General features: G+C 39.9%; 1 protein-coding gene across 6 annotated transcripts in view; it reads left to right on the plus strand.

Annotated features, from left to right (window-relative positions):
- The window catches only part of RhoGAP19D (Rho GTPase activating protein at 19D), a 661,344-nt gene that overhangs the window by 59,113 nt on the left and 580,368 nt on the right, over nucleotides 1–21,863 (plus strand). For 3 of the 6 annotated variants that reach the window (XM_090374624.1, XM_090374649.1, XM_090374631.1), the window contains exon 4: nucleotides 17,148–17,261. In XM_090374624.1, coding sequence (XP_090230750.1) covers nucleotides 17,220–17,261 — 42 coding nt within the window. In that variant the 5' untranslated portion in view covers nucleotides 17,148–17,219. Of the gene's footprint in view, nucleotides 1–17,147; nucleotides 17,262–21,863 lie in introns of those variants that run through there. The other 3 variants (XM_090374638.1, XM_090374639.1, XM_090374644.1) reach the window with 1 other exon arrangement.

Here is a 21,863-nt window from a genome sequence, read left to right on the forward strand (position 1 = left end):
TCTCCTCAGAAGTGCCTAGACTTCAGATGCTGCAATTTGCTAAACTAACGCCTTTCCTGGTAAGAGCACCTTTTTGCTCCCATCACCAATCTTGTTGCTCTTTTCTGCACTCATATCAACAGATTCATATCTTTCCTAAATTGAGACTTCTAGACCTGTATGTGTATTTGCAATGTGGTCTAGTAAAGGGAAAATCATCTCCCTATCCCAGCTGGCAAAATTCCTCTATATTATTATTATTAGCCAGGTGCAAGGAAACCTGAGGCTTATGCTGCACCAGCCAAAAAAAATTTCTGAATTACCCTGAAAAAAATATCTTTGACAGAACTCTCATGAGCTGTCCTGGCAGCTTGTCTGCATTTCTTAGGGAACCTCATCTGACTGCACAATTACCTCCCCCCCAGATACCACACAGATTAATATAGCAGCTGTGTCGTACCATGCCCCTGCTATGTTAATCTGTGGTTACTGCTCCCTAGAAGTGGAATGCAATGTGTGTTCATTGCATTCCACTTGCTTTTTTCAATATTAAACTTCAGTTGCCACTTCTCAGTCCTTGCCTAATTTATTGGATATTGCTGAATTAGCATACCCTGATTACTTGATTAACTACCCTGCCAACTTTTATATTATTTGCAATTTAGACATTAAGCTTGATATGCCATCATTAGTATCATTAATACATTAGAAAACAATAAGTGATATGGAGAGCACTTCTCTGGGGTATGGTGGATTGGCTGGTACATTTAAATTGTAGTTCATTCCAGGATCATAAGTTTCATACACGTGGATTCACCACCAAGTGTATGAAAAACTTTTAATCTGATTAGCCAACAGCAAACTTGGCATAATTTTTTCATCTCAATGCTTTTCATGGCTGAGCCTATAATGAACCTGGAACAAATTTTTGATATCAATGCTTTTCACGTTTGAGTTTATGATGAACTTGACATCACTGTTTGATCTCAAACCATTTCATGGTGGAAGTTTTTGCAAAGCTTGTGAAAGAATTTGCTCACTTTTTTTTACAAGTTTTTGTTTTTTGTGGAAATATCAACTCTTTCTGAAGAGTTATTAAACTTTCAAGACATTAACATGCTATGTTATATTGGAAAATAACAGTAACAGTTACCTCTATACCATTTGTTCTCTGAAGCATGCAAATAAATGATCCAGATTTAAACAATGGCAGTTACAGAGTCACACATAGCAAATAATATTGTGCGGTGTATTATTGAAACATGCTAAATGGATTATTTGTATTAATTAAAAACCACCACTCTGGCTGTTATTGCCCCTAGGTAACTTGTCATAATTTTGTTAATTTTCCTATTATCAGGAATGACTATCGTAACATCAAATTTCAAGTGTCTAACTTGATTAGAAATATATTAGAATATTGATGAGTCAGACAGCAAAAGGTACCATCTTTGAAGCTCTCCAGAAGGACACTGGTTCACATCCCACAGAAACGAAATTTGGTGTATTTTGTCTCAAGGGTTGAGAAATACAAGATTTTAATCTTTTGGATTTTTCATGTCTAGAAATGTAAGTACTTAGTACCGTGCATGGGTTGGAAGTTGAAGACGAAAGAAGATATTTTTTTGACACTAGACTTGAACTTCTATAGACTGTGATTTTCAGAAAATATGCACGAAGGAAGGTTGTTCCAGAAGATGGCAGTTGAATGAATAAACGAGGAAGATGAAAAGTTGGTTCTGTGAGTTTGAAGTTGGACAGTAAATGGATGTTAGCTGGTGGCAGCACGTGTTCGGTCTGTTTTATAGAAGCCAATTCAGAAGAACAGTGCCCATGGAAGTAGCTATAGTAAAGGCAAGTAGCAGATATAGTACAACTATGACAGAGAGTGGAGAGACTGTTAGTGATGTCATTAATTAACCTAACTGCCCTTTTCTGAATGGAATCTAGAAATCTTGAGAGAGAGGTTTCGGGGGCACTGCCCCAGATTTGGGAACAATATTCCATGGTAGAGCGGATTTGCGATTTGTACAGAGTGAAGATCTGTTTGTAAGAAAAGTAACGCTGAGAGCGAAAGAGAAAGCTAAGTTTTTTAGATGCAGAGGAAGCAATATTTGTAATGTGCTTGTGCCAAGAGAGAGAGAGAGAGAGAGAGAGAGAGAGAGAGAGAGAGAGAGAGAGAGAGAGAGAGAGATTAGAAGGCAGGGTAATCCCCAAAAGAGATATATCATTTTGCCTAGAAATCGAATTGTCACCAAAGATAAGCATAGGAGCAGAAGAATCCTTTTTGCAAGATATAAGACAAGACTGAGTTTTAGAAGGATTGAAATCAACTAAGTTATTTTTGTCCCACTGAAGAATGACCTGGAGATCAGCATTTAAGGAATTGGTAGCAGATTTTCGAGAAGTTGAAGCTGATTGAGCAGGGCAAGGTTTCTCAAAATGAAAAATGGAATGCAATGTGCTGTCATCGGCAAAACTATGGATAGGATTTTCAGTCAATGGAAGAAGGTCATTAATATACAAGAGGAAAAGAGTGGGAGAAAGAACTGAACCTTGGGGGACACCGGCATTAGTGGAGAAGTTAGAAGACAGAGAGCCATCTACCATCACCCTCAGTGAGCGATCAGAGAGAAAACTGGATAACCAATTACAAAAAACGTTGGCAAACCATAAAATGGAAGCTTGTTTAGAAGACCTTTATGCCAAACATGATCGAAAGCCTTTGAGATGTCAAGAGCAACTGCTTGTGTTTCACCGAACTTTTCCATTGAATTAGTCCATAAGTGGGTAACATAAGCCAGAATATCACCAGTGGATCGACACTGATGGAATTCATACTGGCGATCATTGTTCAGACGAAGGTTTAAGAGTTGGTGGGTAATTGATTTCTCCATTACTTTAGAAAGAGTAGGAGTAATTGCAATGGGATAATAATTGGATGGAAGGGATTTGTCACCCTATTTAGGAACTGTCTGGATATGGGCAAATTTCCAAGCAGAAGGAAAAACACCTTCAAGTTCAGGAGCACAGGTTTTGAGAACAAGTGGAGAAATATCATCGATACCTGGAGCTTTCTTAGCATCAAGATTCATCAATATCCTTCTGACATCCTTTTGACGGAAGACCACAGGAGGCATTGAATGGAGCATGTTGGGAATGGTGGGAGGTGTTTTACCAATATCATTATACATATGTTGGAAGGAAAATGGGATGCTAGCAGGTCAGCTTTATCCTTGGCTAAAGTGACAACAGAACCATCTGGTTTGGACAGAGGTGGGAGCAGAGATGGGGAAAAGTTGCGGCCAATAGCTTTGGCAAGAGACCAGAATGCTCGGCTACCTGAATGCTTAGGGCTGAATGCTACCAGAATGCTTAGGGAAAGAAGCAAGTTTTCTACTCTTAGCCTGTTAAAACTCTAGTTTGATCTGATTAATAACTGCTTTACGATTGTTGCAAGGTTTGGTGTAGGCAGAAAATGAAACTGAAGAATAATTACGATATGCAACGTTCTCTTTGAACAGCCTTAGCACATTTATTGAAAAACCAAGGTTTAGATAAAGGACGAGATTTTAAAGTGGAATGTGGGATAAAGGATTCCACTCCTGCAAGAATAATTTCACTGATACGATCTGAGGAAACGTTGACATCAGAAGTTTTGAAACAGTAATCTGACCAAGGAAAAGAAGAAAAGAAATGTAGCAGGTCATGCCATTTTCCATTCTTGTAATGCCAAACAATACGAGGTTGGGAATAGCCGTGAGATAAAGGCTCCATTGGAGAAGAGGCAATCACCAAGTTGTGATCTGGGGTGCCTAAAGGACCTCTCATTTCGACCCTGTACTTAGAAGAGTTGTTTGTGAGAAAAAGATCAAGCGTGTTGGCTGTTTGGTTAGGATTGTCCGGTATTCATGTAGGTAAATGAACAATCTGTTCAAGGTCATTAGTAATTGCAAAACCCAAAAAGATTTCTATGGTAACTTTCAGTACAAAAAAGATTTCTGTTGGTATGGTAACCTTCAGTTGAACTGAAAGTTTAGGAATGTAGAACTTAGGAGTGTGTAGTGCCAGTCATGCACAGTAAACTGCGTGATGTAACAACTAACTGTTTGAAGTTGAAGCCTGTGGTTATGTCATATGTGAACATTGCCGATGGTTGTCTCAATAATAGGGTGGACATGCACTGCTTCTGTTTACCAAATTATTAGGGCACGTGATGTGCAATGACCCCAACCAGGTGTGACGTCTGTAATGGTGGGACCAATTGACAACTATGACATCATGGCACGGGTCAGTGTCGTGTCGGATTGACTAGAAGTGCGCAGCAATCGCCGAGTGTTCTGTGTCCGCTAAATAGATGGCTCTTTTGTGTTCTGAGATATGTTCGCCAAGCCTTCTGCCAGTTTCTCCGATGTAGCAACCAAAGCAGTCACAACAAGAAATGCGGTAGACTAGTCTACTTTGTAGTAAGGTGGGAACCGGTGTTTTCACTCTAGAGATGAGGGATCGCAATTTCCTGCCTGGGAGCTTTATGTGCTTTATTCCATGAGATTTCAGTACCCTAGAAACCTGCTGTGATAGGTTCAGGTAGTATGGGATAAAGGCACTCGCGATAGAGTCATTACCTTGAATGTTCCTGTTGCATCCCATGCATTTTTCTTCTCTGCCACGAGCCTCATTAATTCATCTGACATCCATTTAGGCCTAAACCTTGAACAGTATTTCTTAGTTGATATGAAAAGCCTAGTAGCCTCCAAGATTAAGTCCCTGAAGACTTCCCATTTAGAATTCACCATTGGTAACATCATTAGTTAATCCCACTGCATAGAATATAAAAACTGTTTGAGTGAGACTACTGTAGTCACCTTTACGAAAAACAAAACCCTTCCCTTTACCCTTGATGGTAGTTAAATCTTTTAAGTAAATCCCTCATCTGTACACTGTGATCACTGTCACCTAGTGGTTCCTTTATCTGCAAATTCTTAATGTATGAATAATCTCTGCTGATAATCAGATCAAAAGTAATCCTCCCTCTGGTTGCCCCTCGAACATGTTGCTGTAGAAAACAATCCTCCAATAAATATACAAAATCTTTCTAGCATGCGAGTGACCAAACCGCAAGTTTCTGTCAATATCTTGAAAGTTAAAATCCACCATTACAAGACATTCTGATTTACTGGCCCACTCTTTTTCTCTGCCGAACTGTTCGTTGTACTCATTAGGCCTATAACTCACTCCTACTCTCATTTTCCCTTTCCCAGAGTTTGTCACACCAAACAGACTCAACATTGCAATGCCCACCCATGTCAACTGGATGCACTTCCTTAGATTTTGTTTCTTAACTAACAGCATAACCCCTCTTCTCTTCCTACCCTGTCTATCCTTTCTGTACACATCGTATTCCCCAAATTCCAGTTCTGCACTGCTTATATCTGTGTGACACAATGTCTCTGATATCCCAATAATTTGCACTTCAAATTCATCAGATTTATTTACTATACTTCTAGCATTTGTGTACATGCAAGTATAGATACACCTGTTCTTAATCTTAGTTACCCAAACATAGCCCATGTATTCCACGCATTACTTGTTCCATGACTGCCAGCAGCTCTTGAAATCCCCAGCAACTTGCTCTCTAGGCTGCTGCCCTTTACGATAATAAGGGCGCCTCTGTAGCCAGGTGGTAAGGAGCAGTAGTGTTTATCATATGCTTCTTGATTAGACCGGGGTTCGAGCCCGTGCCCACCAAATACGGAGGATGCAGAAAGGTCAGGGAATTACCACCGCATATCCTGGAGCAATATGGCCTTAGTTGCTAATGCTCCTAAAAACCAAAACAACAGCACCTTTACAATAGAAGCAGTGCAAGAATCACTTCTGCCTCTGCCTGTGGCTACTGAATCTTTTAGTCTGTGAATCCCCCAAGCTAGCAGTTTTCCGACCCATCTAACACTGCTCGATAGCATCAGCAAATATTCTCGCACCCTTTCTATTTAAATGTATCCCATCCCTGTAGAAGCAGTATCTCCTGTTAGCAAGCACAGACCACACTGAAAAAACTTCTACCCCGTGAGCCTTGCACAATCTCTCCATGGCCGAATTGATTGACAAGACTGTCATCCTACTCCGACAACATGTCTCAATGTTACCGAATTCTAAATGGATAGTATTCAGGGACGTAATCAAAGCGGCTACTAGGCTTTTGCATATAAATTTCAGGTGATACAGAGCCTATGGTCGATATGAATTAGTCTGTAATCAAGTCACAAAGAGGTTAGGCAGGGTAAGACAGATTATGAGAAATCTGTGGCCAAGAAAAACAGCAAAGGCACTGTGCTTATATTAACAATAGAAGGAAGGGATTGAATCACATTGGGCCACTTGATGTCTGTGGGTTAACTGTTGATGACCTTGCTCAGATTGCAGACATATCGAATAGGATTTTGAATCTACATTTACACATGAGGAATTCTTTAGAGAAGGGGATGACAGAAGTTTATCAAACTTTAACGAGGAGCTTAATGACTATGATAATTGAAAGGAAAGTGGAGGATGGATTCAGGGGAGGTCCTCATTGACTGGAGATGTGTAAATGTATTCTTCAATTCATAAAAGGGGATCAAAAGGGGACACGAGTGATTGTAGACCTGTTATTTTAACATCTCTTCCAGGGCAATAATGGAATCACTGGTTAAAGAAGTAATGCAGGACCATTCGAACAGGCATCCAATTATGCTGCAATCACAGCATGGATTTGTCAAGGGGGAGTTGTCTAACCAACCTGATAGGTTATTATGATGCAGTAACCAAGGAATTGGATGCAAAAAATAATTTTGACATTATATACATGGATTTCAGGAAGGCTTTTGATACTGTTGCACATAAAAGACTGCTATAGAAACTGGAGCAATGTGGTATCAAGTGCAAGTTACTGATGTGGATAAAGGGATGGTTAAGTGAAAGAAGACAGAGAGTGGTTATCAATGGGCACTGCTCTTTGTGGACTAATGTTATTAGTGGAGTTTTCCATGGTTCAGTGTCCACTGTTTTCAATATTTATCAGTGATATTGATGATGGTATATCAGGCTTAATGTCTAAGTTTGCAGATGGTACAAAGGTTGGCATGGTGGTTAACGACAGTCATTAGGGTGATCTACTGCAACAAGATCTAGGAACTTGGGCCAGTGAGCCGAGAAATGGCAGTTGAAGTTTAACATCGACAAATGCAAGGAACTGGAAATGGGTATTGGTAACCCTAGAGGAACTTATCTGTTGTGTGGTACTGCACTCAGGATAGTGGAGAATGAAAATAACCTGTTGGTGATTGTGCAGTCAGACATGAAATTCTCTGAGCAGTGCAGAAATACTGCCACGACAGCACATGGGATTTTGTCAGTGATATACAGAACGTTTGCTAACAGGAATAAGGAGGTGAATATTGTATACAGGTCTGGAGGCCTCACTTTAGGAAGGATGCAGATCTGCTGGAATGGGTGCAGAGGAGGGCCACCAGAATGATGAAGGGAACAAAACCGTGCTCTTATGTAGAAAGACTTCAATTCTGCAAATTGCAGTGTCTTGAGACTAGGTAGCTGCAGGGAGATCTGATAGAGATGTTTAAAGCCTTATATGGAGTAAGCGGAATGTTAATGGCATTCTTCCACTTGCTGAGACAATGCACATGAAGGGCTGTGAAATTAAGTTGAGAATGATGGTTGCAGGATAGATGTGTGGAAATATGCCACACATCTGGCAAACTCACTAAATTACTTGAAGCTTCACCTCTTTTAGGTGAGGTTTCAAGAGCTTCTCCTCTAGATTTGGTGATAACCAAGTTCCTAAGTGAATTCTTGTTGATTATGCAGATATGGAGGTCTGGGCATGCTTCAGTGAAATCGCAGTCGTTTTTAATTACATGGGTTTAACACCTCTGAGGTGTTTCTAAGAAAGGCAGACTGGGAATTATCAAGTCTGCTGAGTGGCATTGAGGCATTAGAGGATGCTATTCTCAGATACATATCTTCAATCTGTTGAATTCTTATATATTGAAATGGCTACTACTAGAAATCCAGCAGTCATCATGATGGTTAGTGATTTTCCGAATTCCCAAATTTCAGGAATGGCAATGAACTTCTGACAAGTATGTTGCCGTCTTGATTTTGATCAGCATCTACATATTAGTGGGGCCCCGGGTGCCAAGCGTATTTCGAGGCCAAGCGATATATGTGAGATTATAAAGTGCTCTTCAAAGGCGATTAAAGTTATTTTTAAGTTTATACATTTATCTAAAGCCTTATTTTTTTAAAACCGTTCTACACTTGAAAAGCCACAAGTTAGAACAGAGAAAGAAAAGCCACCTTTCTTTTTATTCATTTTTCTAGGTCACTAATCAACTAACACTTTAACCGCTTGGCCTCCTAGCGGCACTGCTCCTGCCTCCCCGTGGCGGGGCCGGAAATCTTGGCAAGTAAGTCCACTTGCCAAGGGCTAAAAGGAGCAATCATGGATAACACAGACCATAAGGATATTGAGAACGATAATCCAAAGAGACAAAAGACTGATCGGATGGAGCAACCTTGCCCGTCGTTCTTAATCATCCACTCCCTTACTAGTCAGCCCATGAATAAATTGTCTCCGTTTGTAATACAAAAACATCTGGAGGGTATTGCAGGATCTCCCAAGACGGTGAAGAGACTGCAATCAGGAAACTTACTAGTAGAAACCTCCAACCACAGACATTCTGAGAAGCTGTTACAACTTACAAGCTTTGCTGGCATTCCAGTTAAAATATCTCCACACACAACCCTAAATTCATCTAAGGGTGTGATATCCAGTTGGGACTTACTGAATGTCACCGATGAAGAAATAACCCAAGAACTGCAGGGACAGAATGTAATTGAAGCAAAAAGAATAATGACTAAAAAAAGATAATCAACTGACACCTACAAGAAATATTATTCTCACCTTCAATACACCCAACTTACCCTCCTCTGTAAAAGCAGGTTATTTACTTTGCCGCATCCGACCTTACATTCCAAACCCTTTAAGGTGTTACAAATGCCAAAAGTATGGCCACTCACAAACTGTATGCAGAGGAGTTCCTGTCTGCCCTAATTGTGGATCCTCAGATCACATACAAAGTAACTGTACAGCTACAAAAATGACCTGCCCAAATTGCAAAGGTGACCATCCTGCATATTCAAAGACATGTGAAAAGTGGAAAATGGAGAAAAAAATAGTAAAATACAAGGTTGAGAACAAAGTAAGTTACCCAGAAGCGAGAAAATTAGTTGCTCCAACTATAACCAAAAATATGACCTATGCCAATGCTGTAAAAAAATTTCAGACAGTCTCCACTCAAACTGATGTAACAGTTCCCACTAACAAATCAATTTCTGACTGGGCTAGAAATGTTCTTTCTAAGCAACAATCCAAGTTCTCTGACCAGGCAAATAATACTCCTCTGACAATACCAGTGGCATCTCCTGCTCCAGTCATAGATACCATATCTCATAGTTTAAACACAAATGTAGTAAAAAATTTTCAAGATACAACCATGGACACAGATGGCACATCCATACAGGAAGATCCCCTTCTAGAACTCCATGCAGAAGAAGAAATGGACACAGGTCGGCCAGTTTTCTCCAAAAAAAAAGATAAATCTAAATTAGAACGTCATAAGCCAGTAACCTTCAAAAAGCAGTCAGATACATCTCCAACAAATAAACACAAATAATGCCTTGTATTTTACAATGGAATTGCAGAGGCTTTCGTTGCAACACAGATGATATCTGTGATCTAATTAACCGATATTCTCCAGTTGCCCTTTGTCTTCAGGAAACTTACCTAACCTCGCAAATTTCTCCTTCAATAAAAAACTATTGTCTTTATCGAAGAGATCGCAATACAGCAAATGCTGCCCATGGTGGTGTAGCAATCTTAATAAATTCAAAGATCCCAACTAAACATATTCCACTTCAAACTGAAATAGAAGCTGTTGCTGTTCATATAACTCTCCATATTTCAATAACACTGGTCTCAATATACCTACCACCAAACCATACTTACTGTTTAAAAGATCTTGAAGATCTCCTCATACAGATACCTCCACCTCTCTGTATATTAGGGGATTTTAATGGACACCATCCCTTATGGGGCGGTCCTAAACTAGACACACGTGGTCGACTCGTTGAAAGCTTTCTAGAGTCACAAAACCTCACCTTACTCAATACTGGTGCGCACACCCACATACAACTCCCAACTGGACACACCTCAGCAATAGATCTCTCAATTTGTTCTCCAATACTCCTCCCAACCATAGAGTGGTATGTTTTAAATGATCCTATGGGCAGTGACCACCTTCCAATCATATGCAATTTTTTAATATCACAGTCTCCTTCAAACAAACTCCGCAGGAAATGGAAATTTGTTCGTGCAAACTGGGCAAAATTTCGATCATCAATCTCTCTTGACGAGGAAAAAATCCAGCTCCAGAATATTGACAATGTAACAGATTACATCACATCACATCTCCTAAAAGTAGCCAAAGACACAATACCATTATCAAATCCCCCTGGTCGCAAGCATTATAATTACTGGTGGAATGACGAATGCACAAAAGCAAAGAAAGCAAAAATCAAAGCCTGGAATTTATTTCGGCAATGTCCAACCACAAACAATCTCATTAATTATAAGAAGCTAAGAGCAAAAGCACGATTTGTACAAAGGCAAGCCAAGAAAGAATCCTGGACCCGTTTTGCATCGACCTTTAACAGAAACACTGATCCGAAAACTATATGGAAAAAAATTAGACAGTTATCTGGTAAGTTTCCTACTATACCTTCTCCAATCCTCTCCTGGAAAGGGCAAGATCTATCTAGTTCCTTAGATATTGCTAATGCTTTGGGCAATACTTTTGCTGAAATATCAGCGGCATCAGCATATTCTACGTCATTCCAACGAATTAAAAAAACTAGAGAAACGCATGCCATAAAATTTCAAACTGCACGTACTCTTCCATATAACAAACCTCTGCAGCACTCTAAACTTCTGCATGCCATTAGAACATCCCACAATGGTGCTGCCGGTCCAGATGGAATTTATTATGTCATGCTTCAACATCTCGATGACAAAGCTTTAAGCCTGCTTCTGATTTTTTACAATCGTATATTTTTAGAAAATGTTTTTCCAACTTCTTGGCATCACTCTACTGTTTTAGCATTCCTAAAACCTGGGAAAGATCCAACTAACCCCTATAGCTATAGACCGATCTTTCTCTCAAGCTGTCTGAGCAAAATCCTTGAAAAAATTGTCCACAGAAGGCTCGTATGGATCATTGAGTCACAACATCTAATGAGCCATAGCCAATATGGCTTTCGTAAAAATAGGTCATGCTTAGATCTTATGGTCAAGGCTGAATTCGCCATTCGAAATGCCTTTGTTAAACGTGAACATCTTGTAATGGTTTCAATAGATATCGAGAAGGCTTTTGACACTACCTGGCGGCATGGCATACTTAGTGATCTTTACTCTCTTGGTCTACGAGGCAACCTTCCTATATTTGTTCAGAACTTCCTACGTACTAGATCGTTTCAAGTTCAGTACCAACATGCCCTCTCTAAAACATTTATACAGGAAGAAGGAGTACCACAGGGATCAGTACTGAGTGCCACTTTGTTTGCTCTTAGAATAGATTCCATCACCAATCAGCTTCCAAATACAGTTGAGACCTACCTTTATGCAGATGATCTTTCCATCTCCTGCCATTCCCAAAACATGAGGTCTATTGAACGACAGCTCCAGATATCACTTAATAAAATACAACAGTGGGCCAGCCTCAATGGCTATCGACTCTCGCAGCAGAAAACAGTTGCCATCCATTTTTGTAGACAGCGCAAACTTCATCCGGATCCTGAACTTCAAATTTATAATGTCTCCATCCCGGTCACTAATAGCATCAGATTTCTAGGATTAACACTTGATAATAAGTTAAATTTTATAGACCACATAAAAAATGTACGTACTTCCTGTCTAAAAAAGTTAAATATACTCAGAGCTTTATCCTCCCAAACATGAGGCGCAGATCGTACATCTCTGCTTCGGCTATATCGGGCATTAATCAGATCCCGTCTTGATTACGGAGCTCCCATCTATGATTCAGCCAGATTGAGTGCATTACGCTGGCTTGATCCAATTCAACACAGTGCCTTGAGACTTTCACTCGGTGCTTTCAGAACATCACCAGCACATAGTCTCTACATTGATGCCCATGAACCCCCACTAACTTTACGTAGGAAGACACTGTTATTGAAGTATGCTGTCAAGATACAAAGCTGTGCCATGCATCCGACTCAGTCATACCTGTTCAATCCACCATTAGAAAACTTTTCAGAAATAAACCAAGCATAGTAAAGCCAGCTGGTCTTCGCCTTCTTGAACTGATGCAAATTTGGAATGTTTCCATCCTTTCCGTACAACAGGTAACAACTTGTACTCAACCACCATGGGTTCCACCTCCTATACCGACCTGTGACACTTACCTCTCTCAATGGGGAAAGAACATTTTACAAACATCAAATATCAAACAACTTCACGAAGCTCACCCTCAAAGATACTTTGACTTTTTTCCAATTTATACAGATGGCTCTAAATCTAATTCAAACGTCGGAGCGGCTGCAGTGTTTCCAAATACCGTTATTTCAGCATCCTTGCCATCTGAATTCAGTATCTTCTCAGCTGAATTATATGCAATCAAACTAGCTTTACAGAATCTCTCTTCTGACTGTGCTTTAAAATCTGTTATTTACACTGATTCCCTCAGCTCAATATTGGCTTTATGTAACCCCTTAGATAAAGTACACCCTGTTCTAGACGAAATAAAAAGCATATTACTACAAATTGAAGAACGCAATCAACTGGTCACCTTCTGCTGGATTCCAGCTCATTCTGGCATTTTGGGCAACGAACTGGCTGATAAAGCCGCAAAAAAATCCAACTAGCTTCGACTTAACTGATATCCCTATTCTGCCATCAGACTATGCATTAATCATTCAGGCTGCATGCCTGTCAAAATGGACAGCAATATGGCACTCTCAAATTAATAATAAACTCTTTCAATTTAAACATGATCCAAAAATTTGGCGCTCCAGTGTCCGCACATCAAGACGAGGAGGTAGTCCTTTCAAGGGTAAGAATAGGCCATACTTACTGACCCACCTTTATTTACTCACAGGGAATGTCCCGCCACAGTGTCCACTCTTTGTAATATAAATCTGAGTATTAAACACATTCTCATTGACTGCCCTTACTATGATCAAGACAGAACTTCAACCCTGCTATCACTGGTAATCTTCGTAGACCGATAACTTTAGAGAATCTCATTGGAGATGATGCAGATATTTCCGAATTTTCAACTTCATAAAGCAAACGGGACTTTTTAATCAATTCTGAATTTATGAAACTTTTTCATCTCTTTTTATAATAAATGAATAGGCGCATTATGGCCAAAGTAGCTTATGCGCCATCAAACCTCCATATCAACAACATATTAGTGGAAATCAGGTGCCCAAGACTTTTCTTGAGCAGCTGTCATTCAAAGATATGCTTTAAAAGCACTGCAGAACTTAGTGCTACCTAAGATCTTTTATTTTTAAAACAGTAGAACTACTCTGGAGAAAGCATACATTTTTTGACATATAATTTTGATTTTGTGTACTTCAACAAAGCATTTGACTTGGTTCTGCATGAGAGGTTTACTGTATGTATTGGTAAGTGTTGGAATTGCAGTAAAGATCCTTGGAATGATTGCAGGGTGGCTGCAGAGTAGGAGGCGGAGGTTTGTGATTAATAGTTGCCCTTTAGATTGAGCTAATGTAAGAAGTGGGGATTCCTAAGCATTGGTACTGTGATTGTTTTTGATCTTTTTAAGTGACCTTGATGGGGGATATAGGGCATAATGTCAGTATATAAATGATAACAAGATCAGTATAGTAGTTAATGTTCAGTGCCAAGCAGTCTTCTTTGGAACAATTTAGATACAGTTCAGAGATGGTCAGAAAAGTGACAACTATGTTTTAATGCAGCAAAGTGGAAAAACCTTACACTTAGGGAATTGCAAACCCAAAAAAATAACTTATACATATTATTCCGCAGTGGGGGTGGGGAGTTGAATTAAAAAAAAAAGTACGAGGAAGGGAATTTAGGAGTTATTATATGGGTAGATGCTAAGTTCTCGAGCATTGTAGATAGGTGCAGGGAGGGGCCCATTGTGTCCTGTCAAGGATATATTCCCTATCTCATGAGCCACGAAGCTATATACAATGAGCACAATGTTATAAGATTCATAACACACAGAGAGGAGAGAGAGAGAGAGAGAGAGAGAGAGAGAGAGAGAGAGAGAGAGAGAGAGAGAGAGAGAGAGAGAATATGGTGGATTATAATAGTTTGCATATGAGGCCATAAGTTCAAATTAATGGAGAAGTGGTTAAACTGATTGAAGGAAGTTTTCTTTAGCCAGTGAGTTGTTGATTACTGGAATAAGTTGTCTCCGTAGGTGGTGTTGAGGCTGAGAGTTTGAGATATTCAAAGGTCAGCTGAATTCCTATGCACCAGAGTGAGTCAAATAGATAGTTTTATTTTTTGTTATGTTATTATTATTATTATTTTTTTTTGGCTGATAATACATCTTTCTAATACATCTTTGAATGGTTGTCACAAAAAATTGAAACAAAAGAAACAATTTATATTATTTGAGATTATCTGTGCGTGTTGTATGTAGAAATTATAAAAATCCTGATTGTTTTATTATTTACAGAAGTATTAACTGTTCATCCTCTGCATTTAACAGCCTATACTATGTTGCTGGTGTATTGTGGCTTGGCTGCCAAACATTAGTTAGCAAGGATACGATATTACACTCACGAGCCAAAACATTATGACTTACCTAATAGCACTTGGGCCATCTTCCACCGTGATATCTACTTGTACCCAGCATGGTATTGACTCCATGAGACTGTGTTAGGTCTTCAGGTATCGTGGATTAGCTGGACAGAAGGACTTCTTTGATGTTTGTTTGTTTGTTTGTTTGTTATTTGGTTTTTAGGAGCATTAGCAACTAAGGCCATATTGCTCTGGGGATATGCGGGGTGGTCATCCCTCACCTTCCGCATCCTCAGTATTTGGAGGTCACAGGCTCAAACCCTGGTCTAATCAAGAAGCATGTGCTACACACTGCTGCTCCTGCCACCTGGCTACGGAGGCACCTGGACTTCTTTGAGTTTTGCAGTGAAATGCAACTGTTTGAAGGGGAATTACCGGCGAGTTGCGTCACAGTCACACGACCTTCTTGCCACGTACCATCTGGGAGAGCCTTCGTTCATCTCGAGCATCAACGAGCCATGGTCGTCCAACACCTCACCGGCACGGAGCGGTCTGCAGCTACACAGCCCCATTTTCGATGTACTGTGTGTTGTGACACATTACTTCCCATCACCAGCATTCCAATTACCGGCGAGTTGCGTCACAGTTGCCCTTCTTGCCACGTACCATCCGGGAGAGCCTTTGCTCACCTCGAGCATCAATGAGCCATGGTCATCCAAACCAGTGGTTTGGACGACCATGGCTCATTGATGCTCGGGGGACTAGCCACGGCTGACCCCCACCAGCCGTGCCGTTTCGGATATGCTGTGACCCAGTCATCTGGTCATTACAATTTGGCCTTTGTCAAACTCACTTAAGTCCGCTGCCTTTCCCATCTGAAGAACAAGACTAACCCTGATTAACCGAGCTCAATATCAGGTGTTTTTTATACTGTCACCCGAGCTCAATACAGAAGGACTTCTTTGAGTTTTGCAGTGAAATACAACTGTTTGAAGGGGAATTTGGCAGTTGTGGGTCACGTGAAATGCTTGGACATGATCCTCAAACTATTCCAAAACAATGTTGGCCTTTTGATGATCCTTATGGCACAGTTGTCCTGTTGAAAGAGTTCAGTGCCATCTAGATTCATGGTCACCATTTAGGGCAGAACCTGATCCAAAATATTGTGAAGATAGGATCTGACGGTGTGGATGTATTCAGTGGGGATGATGGGACCTAGTGATGTCCATGAAGACATTCCCCAAACCATGATACCATCACCGGTGTCCTGTTTTCATTGAGCTATGCAGTCTGGTTGTAGCTGTTCACCTCCTTACTGTGGAATATGCACCCGTCCAACAGCATGATTGAGCTGGAATCTTGATTCATCAGACCAGGCAAATTTTCCAGTCCAGATGTGCTCCTGTGCCCACTGCAGGCAGAGGTATGCCAGGCAACATGGGCACTTGAACATATCCGCTATTATGTAGGCTTATATACAACTGCTGGATGGTGTTCCCAGAAACATTTCTCAGTGTGGCCTGGTTGTAGTTGGTTATTAATTGAGGAATTGTACACTTTCTGTTGTCCAAGAAAGCATGGACTAACTGCCATTCACTTCAACTGGGCGCCTCCGTAGCCAGGTGGGAAGGAGCTGCAGTGCGTAGCACACGCTTCTTGATTAGACCGGGGTTCGAGCCCGTCACCACCAAATAGGGAGGATGCGGAAAGGTCAGGGAATGACCACCGCATATCCTGGAGCAATATGGCCTTAGTTGCTAATGTTCCTAAAAACCAAAACAAAAACACTTCAACTGTCAACCAGTATTGGTCTCCTTATCCTAGAACGTTAGGTGCCCCTCTTCGGACCTTCCTGGCACATCTTCATCTGCTGTTGATGAGATGCTGGTTCTCCCTTCCTAGCACTGTAAATAATTCCCTGTTCAAACTCTGTGAAGTTCTTTACTTTCCCCATTGCACAGACTTTGTACTGATGAACTGGCAGACCCTACCAATGCATCACTATATATGCTGCACCAGTTGGTGATGTCACTTCTAGGTGCTGTATAATGCATCTACTCATGGAGATAGGGGTCGGGTGGTGGTAATGTTTTGGCCCATGAGTGTATGTTGTGCTGTTCTTTAATTCACTAGTACATAATTTCTAGTGAACTGTAACTTTACTTTTTTTTTTTTTTTTTTTTTTAGAACTGTTATAAACTGTTTTGGTTATTTCTATTAATTATTTTTAGATAACTTAAATATATATTGATTTAATAGGTTAAATTTTTCCTCCTTTCATGTCATGTAGTGATTATAATGGATTATAGCAGATGATGAAGGTTGACTTTTTAGAAGTGAACCCGACTTTCCAACTGTCAAGATGAATCTGTCTACAAGTGAGCCTTCGTGGAAGTATGATGAAGTAATCAAATATCAGTTTATTTATTTTATTAACTTTCAATGGTTTTTATAAAAATCATATGACTTATAGCCATTTTTAGTTTAGTTGTCATAGACTTTGATGTAACAACTTGTTTAATTTCTAACAAATTGTCATGCCACCACAAATAGTTGCTAGTAAATAGTAGGTTACATTTTGGTTGTTGGCACATATTAAGTATTTTTTGGTGAATCAACATTCACTGTATTTGGTGACTGTTGATTTCCATCATTATTGTTTTTTTAACTGACTAATTTTAAGATTAAGTGGCTTATAGTTTTGATTGGATAAAATTAAATTGTTGCTTACATTTCTCCAAAAGCTTAGTCATATTGAGAGGTTGCTTATCTTGTGATTAGGAGATGTGATCAATATGACAATTTATTTTTTTTCCTCTTTTCTTTATCCATTTTAATGTTACACCCAAAAACAGAATGCATACTAAAAACAAGAGAAGTAATTAAAATATTAAGCCATACTATATTTACAATCCATTTTCTATTAATTAATAATTGCATAAGTTTTTTGTAATTAATTTTATCAGTGAAGAAAGAGGAATGAGCAGAGTAAGCTGGGGAAAGAGAACAGAAATAGTCTTGTTTCCCTCGAGTTACTATGAAAGACGGAAAATAGAAATTTTTCCTAGAATGGTACGGCCCTGAAAAACTTGATTTGTCCTTGAAGGGCGGGGTGGAAAGAGTATGTCCTTAAACAAAAAAAAAAAAAAATCAACAACAACATAATTTTTAATTCACATTTTTCTGATATGATCTGTGGACATTGTACATTTATGGAATTTTTATCCAGCATTTCACTGGTTTCTAGTCTAAACCTGAACTCTGTCCCACTTCCTTCAAAATGACCAGTTTCTTGTTTATCTCAGATTTTTGAAATGGCTAGATTCATGTTTCTTTGTATGGAATTTTTTCTTGGAAATGGACAACCATTTCCATTATTTTTTTTTAAAGGTATCTTCACATGCGAGTGAGCAGTGGAGTGATGTTTTATTACACATTGGTTTAAATGAAATGATTCACATTGCCATTGCACGAGAATGAGTAATAAAGCTCCAGAGCAATGTTGCTTTGAAGCTGATCCTGTTTTAAAACATGATTGATTCTCAAGCAAGAAATATTTTACGCATGTGTGCTGTACTTCCCCTCCCTGCCTTGAGCAAATGAAAAAACAGGTTGCTCTTGTCAAATATGCCAAAATTGAACACACAGATATTAGTAAGTGAGGTGTCTCATCCTGTGTTTTGGAGAAAAGATGTCATGAAGTATTCTGGATTGAAGTAACATTTGCTTATGGATTGGAAAGCGGTAAAATGAATTTGCTTAATTTAAATAGGTATATATAACAATATATATATAGGTATACACCGATGAGCCAAAACATTATGATCAGCGAGTCGTTATGCAAATCGAAGAAACTGCATGTGAACTACAGCGCTTGCATGGGTTGGGACACAGTATAAAAAACACCTGATATTGAGCTCGGTTAATCAGCGTTAGTCTTGTTCTTCAGATGGGAAAGGCAGCGGACTTAAGTGGGTTTGACAAAGTCCAAATTGTAATGGCCAGATGACTGGGTCACAGCATATCCGAAACGGCACAGCTGGTTGGGGTGCTTATGGTCAGCCGTGGCTAGTACCTACCGAAAGTGGTCTGAGGAGGGAAAACCCATGAACCTTCGGCGAAAACCCATGGCTCATTGATGCTTGAGGTGAGCGAAGGCTCTCCCGGATGGTACGTGGCAAGAAGGGCGACTGTGAAGCAACTCGCCGGTAATTGGAATGCTGGTGATGGGGAGTAATGTGTCACAACACACAGTACATCGAACCCTGCTGAAAATGGGCTGTGTAGCTGCAGGCCGCTCCGAGTGCCCATGCTAACCATGGTTTACTGGCGACAGCATCTACAACGGGCAAGCGAGCTTCGAAACTGGACCTTGAGTGATTGGAAGAAAGTCGTGTGTCTGGTCTGATGAATCACATTTCTTGTTGCGCCATGTGGACAGCCGGGTACACGTTTGTTGTTTCCGTGGGGAAGTGATGGCACCTGGATGCACTGTGGGACGAAAACAAGGTGGTAGTGGTCCAATCATCCGTGTGAGATATCCTGGGTCCAGTCATTTATGTGCTGGGTACTCTGTCTACCACCTGCCCAAACATCATTGCTGACCAGGTACACCCTTTCATGGCAACGATCTTCCCCTCTGGCATGCCGTCTTTCAGCAGGATAAAGCGCCATGCCACACTGCCCGGATTGTTTGAGACTGGTTCGTGGAACACGAGGAAGATTTCCAGGTATTGCCCTGGCCTCCAAATTCCCCAGACATCAATCCAATCAAGCATCTAGGTTTGTGTTAGAACAGCAACGCTGATATGCGGCGTCTCAACCACGGACTTTACAGGAGTTAAAGGATCTGCTGGTTACATGTTGGTACCAGATACCACAAGACACATTTAGAAACCTTGTAGCCTCCATGCCTTGCCGAGTACGAGCTGTTTTGGTTGCACGTGGAGGACCAACATCATATTAGGTAGATGGTCACAATGTTTTGGCTCATCGATGTATAATGCCATTTTTAAAACTGTATATTGATAAATCGCGCTCTCTCTCTCTCTCTCTCTCTCTCTCTCTCTCTCTCTCTCTCTCTCTCTCTCTCTCTCTCTCTCTCTCTCTCCCCTCTCTCTCCCCCTCCCCCCTCAGCAATGTGAAATATTTTTTGCTTGAATGCTCACTTGCCTATGTGTAGGTACCCTAAGGCCTGTGCACATGAGTGAAATGTGAAATTTGCAACTTGTTTGTTGAAGGGCAATAAGAGGTTTATAAAGCCACACAATTGTTTTAAGTTGTATTTTAAATTTTTAGTGTGAACAAGTATGAATACTTCCTTTCAAGTTTTTTTATTTATTTTTTTTTTTACAAAAAACAAAAAACACAGAAGCTTCCAGAATTCTGTGGAGATGGTTGGCATGGACTATCCCCCGCCAAGGTGGGCCATTCCGGAAATTTTTTTTTTTTTTTTTTAATAGTGGTGCCAAGTGTACAAATATGTTATTTTCATATTAAAAAGTGTAAGTAGTATTACTGGCGACAGCATCTACAATGGGCACGCGAGCTTCGAAACTGGACCCCTTTGGATAAATTGTATAGAAACTTATGTATTATTTATTAATTCTTTTACAACAACAAAACATAAATTTTATTGTTTTGTTTTTCATTGTTGTAAGAGAATATATGTGTTTTTTAGCACATTTCTATCTTATTCTCTAGTACAATTTTTATTTTATAACATCATGAATGCTGTTATGGCGTATAAACAAACGCGCGCACGCACTCTCTCTCTCTCTCTCTCTCTCTCTCTCTCTCTCTCTCTCTCTCTCTCTCTCTCTCTTTAAGATTTTTCTGTCGTCACTGGGTTTGGTGTTTTTTGGCTTAAATCTATTAACTGGCTATTTTGTTTTATGCTGAAAAATTCTAAGTTATTATTGACTTCCTTAAAAGATCTGAAAGGGGTTTTTGGAAAGATCTATTTGTGGATAACTATTTTAAGTTTGAGAAATATTATCGCATTTTTTTTGCAGCTAGAATGTTGGTATTAGTGATGATGATGCAAGAAACCAAACTTACACAACATCAGCCAAAAAAACTTCCCACATCAGCTGCCCATCCCTTCTAATAGTTTGTTTAGTTTTGCCTTGAACTTCTTCACACTACCCACTTCCACAAGAATAGTGGAAATTTGTTCCAATAATCAACTCCCTACTGACTGAAGGCAAATCAATCCTGCAGCCATCCTTCCTCAATTTGAATTTATGGTTCCGCATGTATGTGGTGTGAGCGAGAGGAAACAGTGAGCTTACACAGTCCATTACACTATCAGTATTAAGCTTACTCATTACATTCAGAGCCTTAAACACTCAATTTGTCTAGTCTTTGAATGCTGTAATTTGCAGAGCTGAACCTTTATTGTTAAGAAAGCACCCTTTTGTTCTCTTTACCAACCTTTTGGCATCTTCCTAAAATGAGACTTCCAGACTTTAGCAAGGCATATGATGCAACAAAGCAAGCTTATATAGCATCAGACAAAAAAAAAAAAAAAAAAAAAACCCTTCACATTTCCTATTTGCTCCAAACGTTTGTCCACTTTTTCCTTGAATTTATTTAAGCTATCAACTTCCACAACAGATGGAAGTTTGTTCCAGCAAACAACTACCCTCTGGCTAAAGGCAAATTTCCACGCATCTATTCTACAGCAGCCTTTCCTCAATTTGAGTTTATGTCCCCTCAGGTTTGTAATCTGAGCAGGAGGAAGAATCCCATCAGCATTGAGCCTGTTAAAACCATTCAGGGCCTTATACACCTCAGTCAGATCGTGCCTAGTCTCCAGATGCTGAAATTTGCAGAACTTAAGCCTTTCTTGGTAAGAGCACCCCCTTTGTTCCTCTCACCAGTCTTGTTGCCCTTCTCTCAGAAACTGCAGTTTGTCATCCAGCAAAACAGGCAAATCGACAAGAGAACACACGCAATTTACAGAAACAATACACATGGGTATATGAATTAACTTTCCGGGTGA

Source organism: Mastigoproctus giganteus, chromosome 1, assembly GCF_048544385.1.
Source record: "Mastigoproctus giganteus isolate SK-2022 chromosome 1, ASM4854438v1, whole genome shotgun sequence".
NCBI lineage: Eukaryota > Metazoa > Arthropoda > Arachnida > Uropygi > Thelyphonidae > Mastigoproctus > Mastigoproctus giganteus.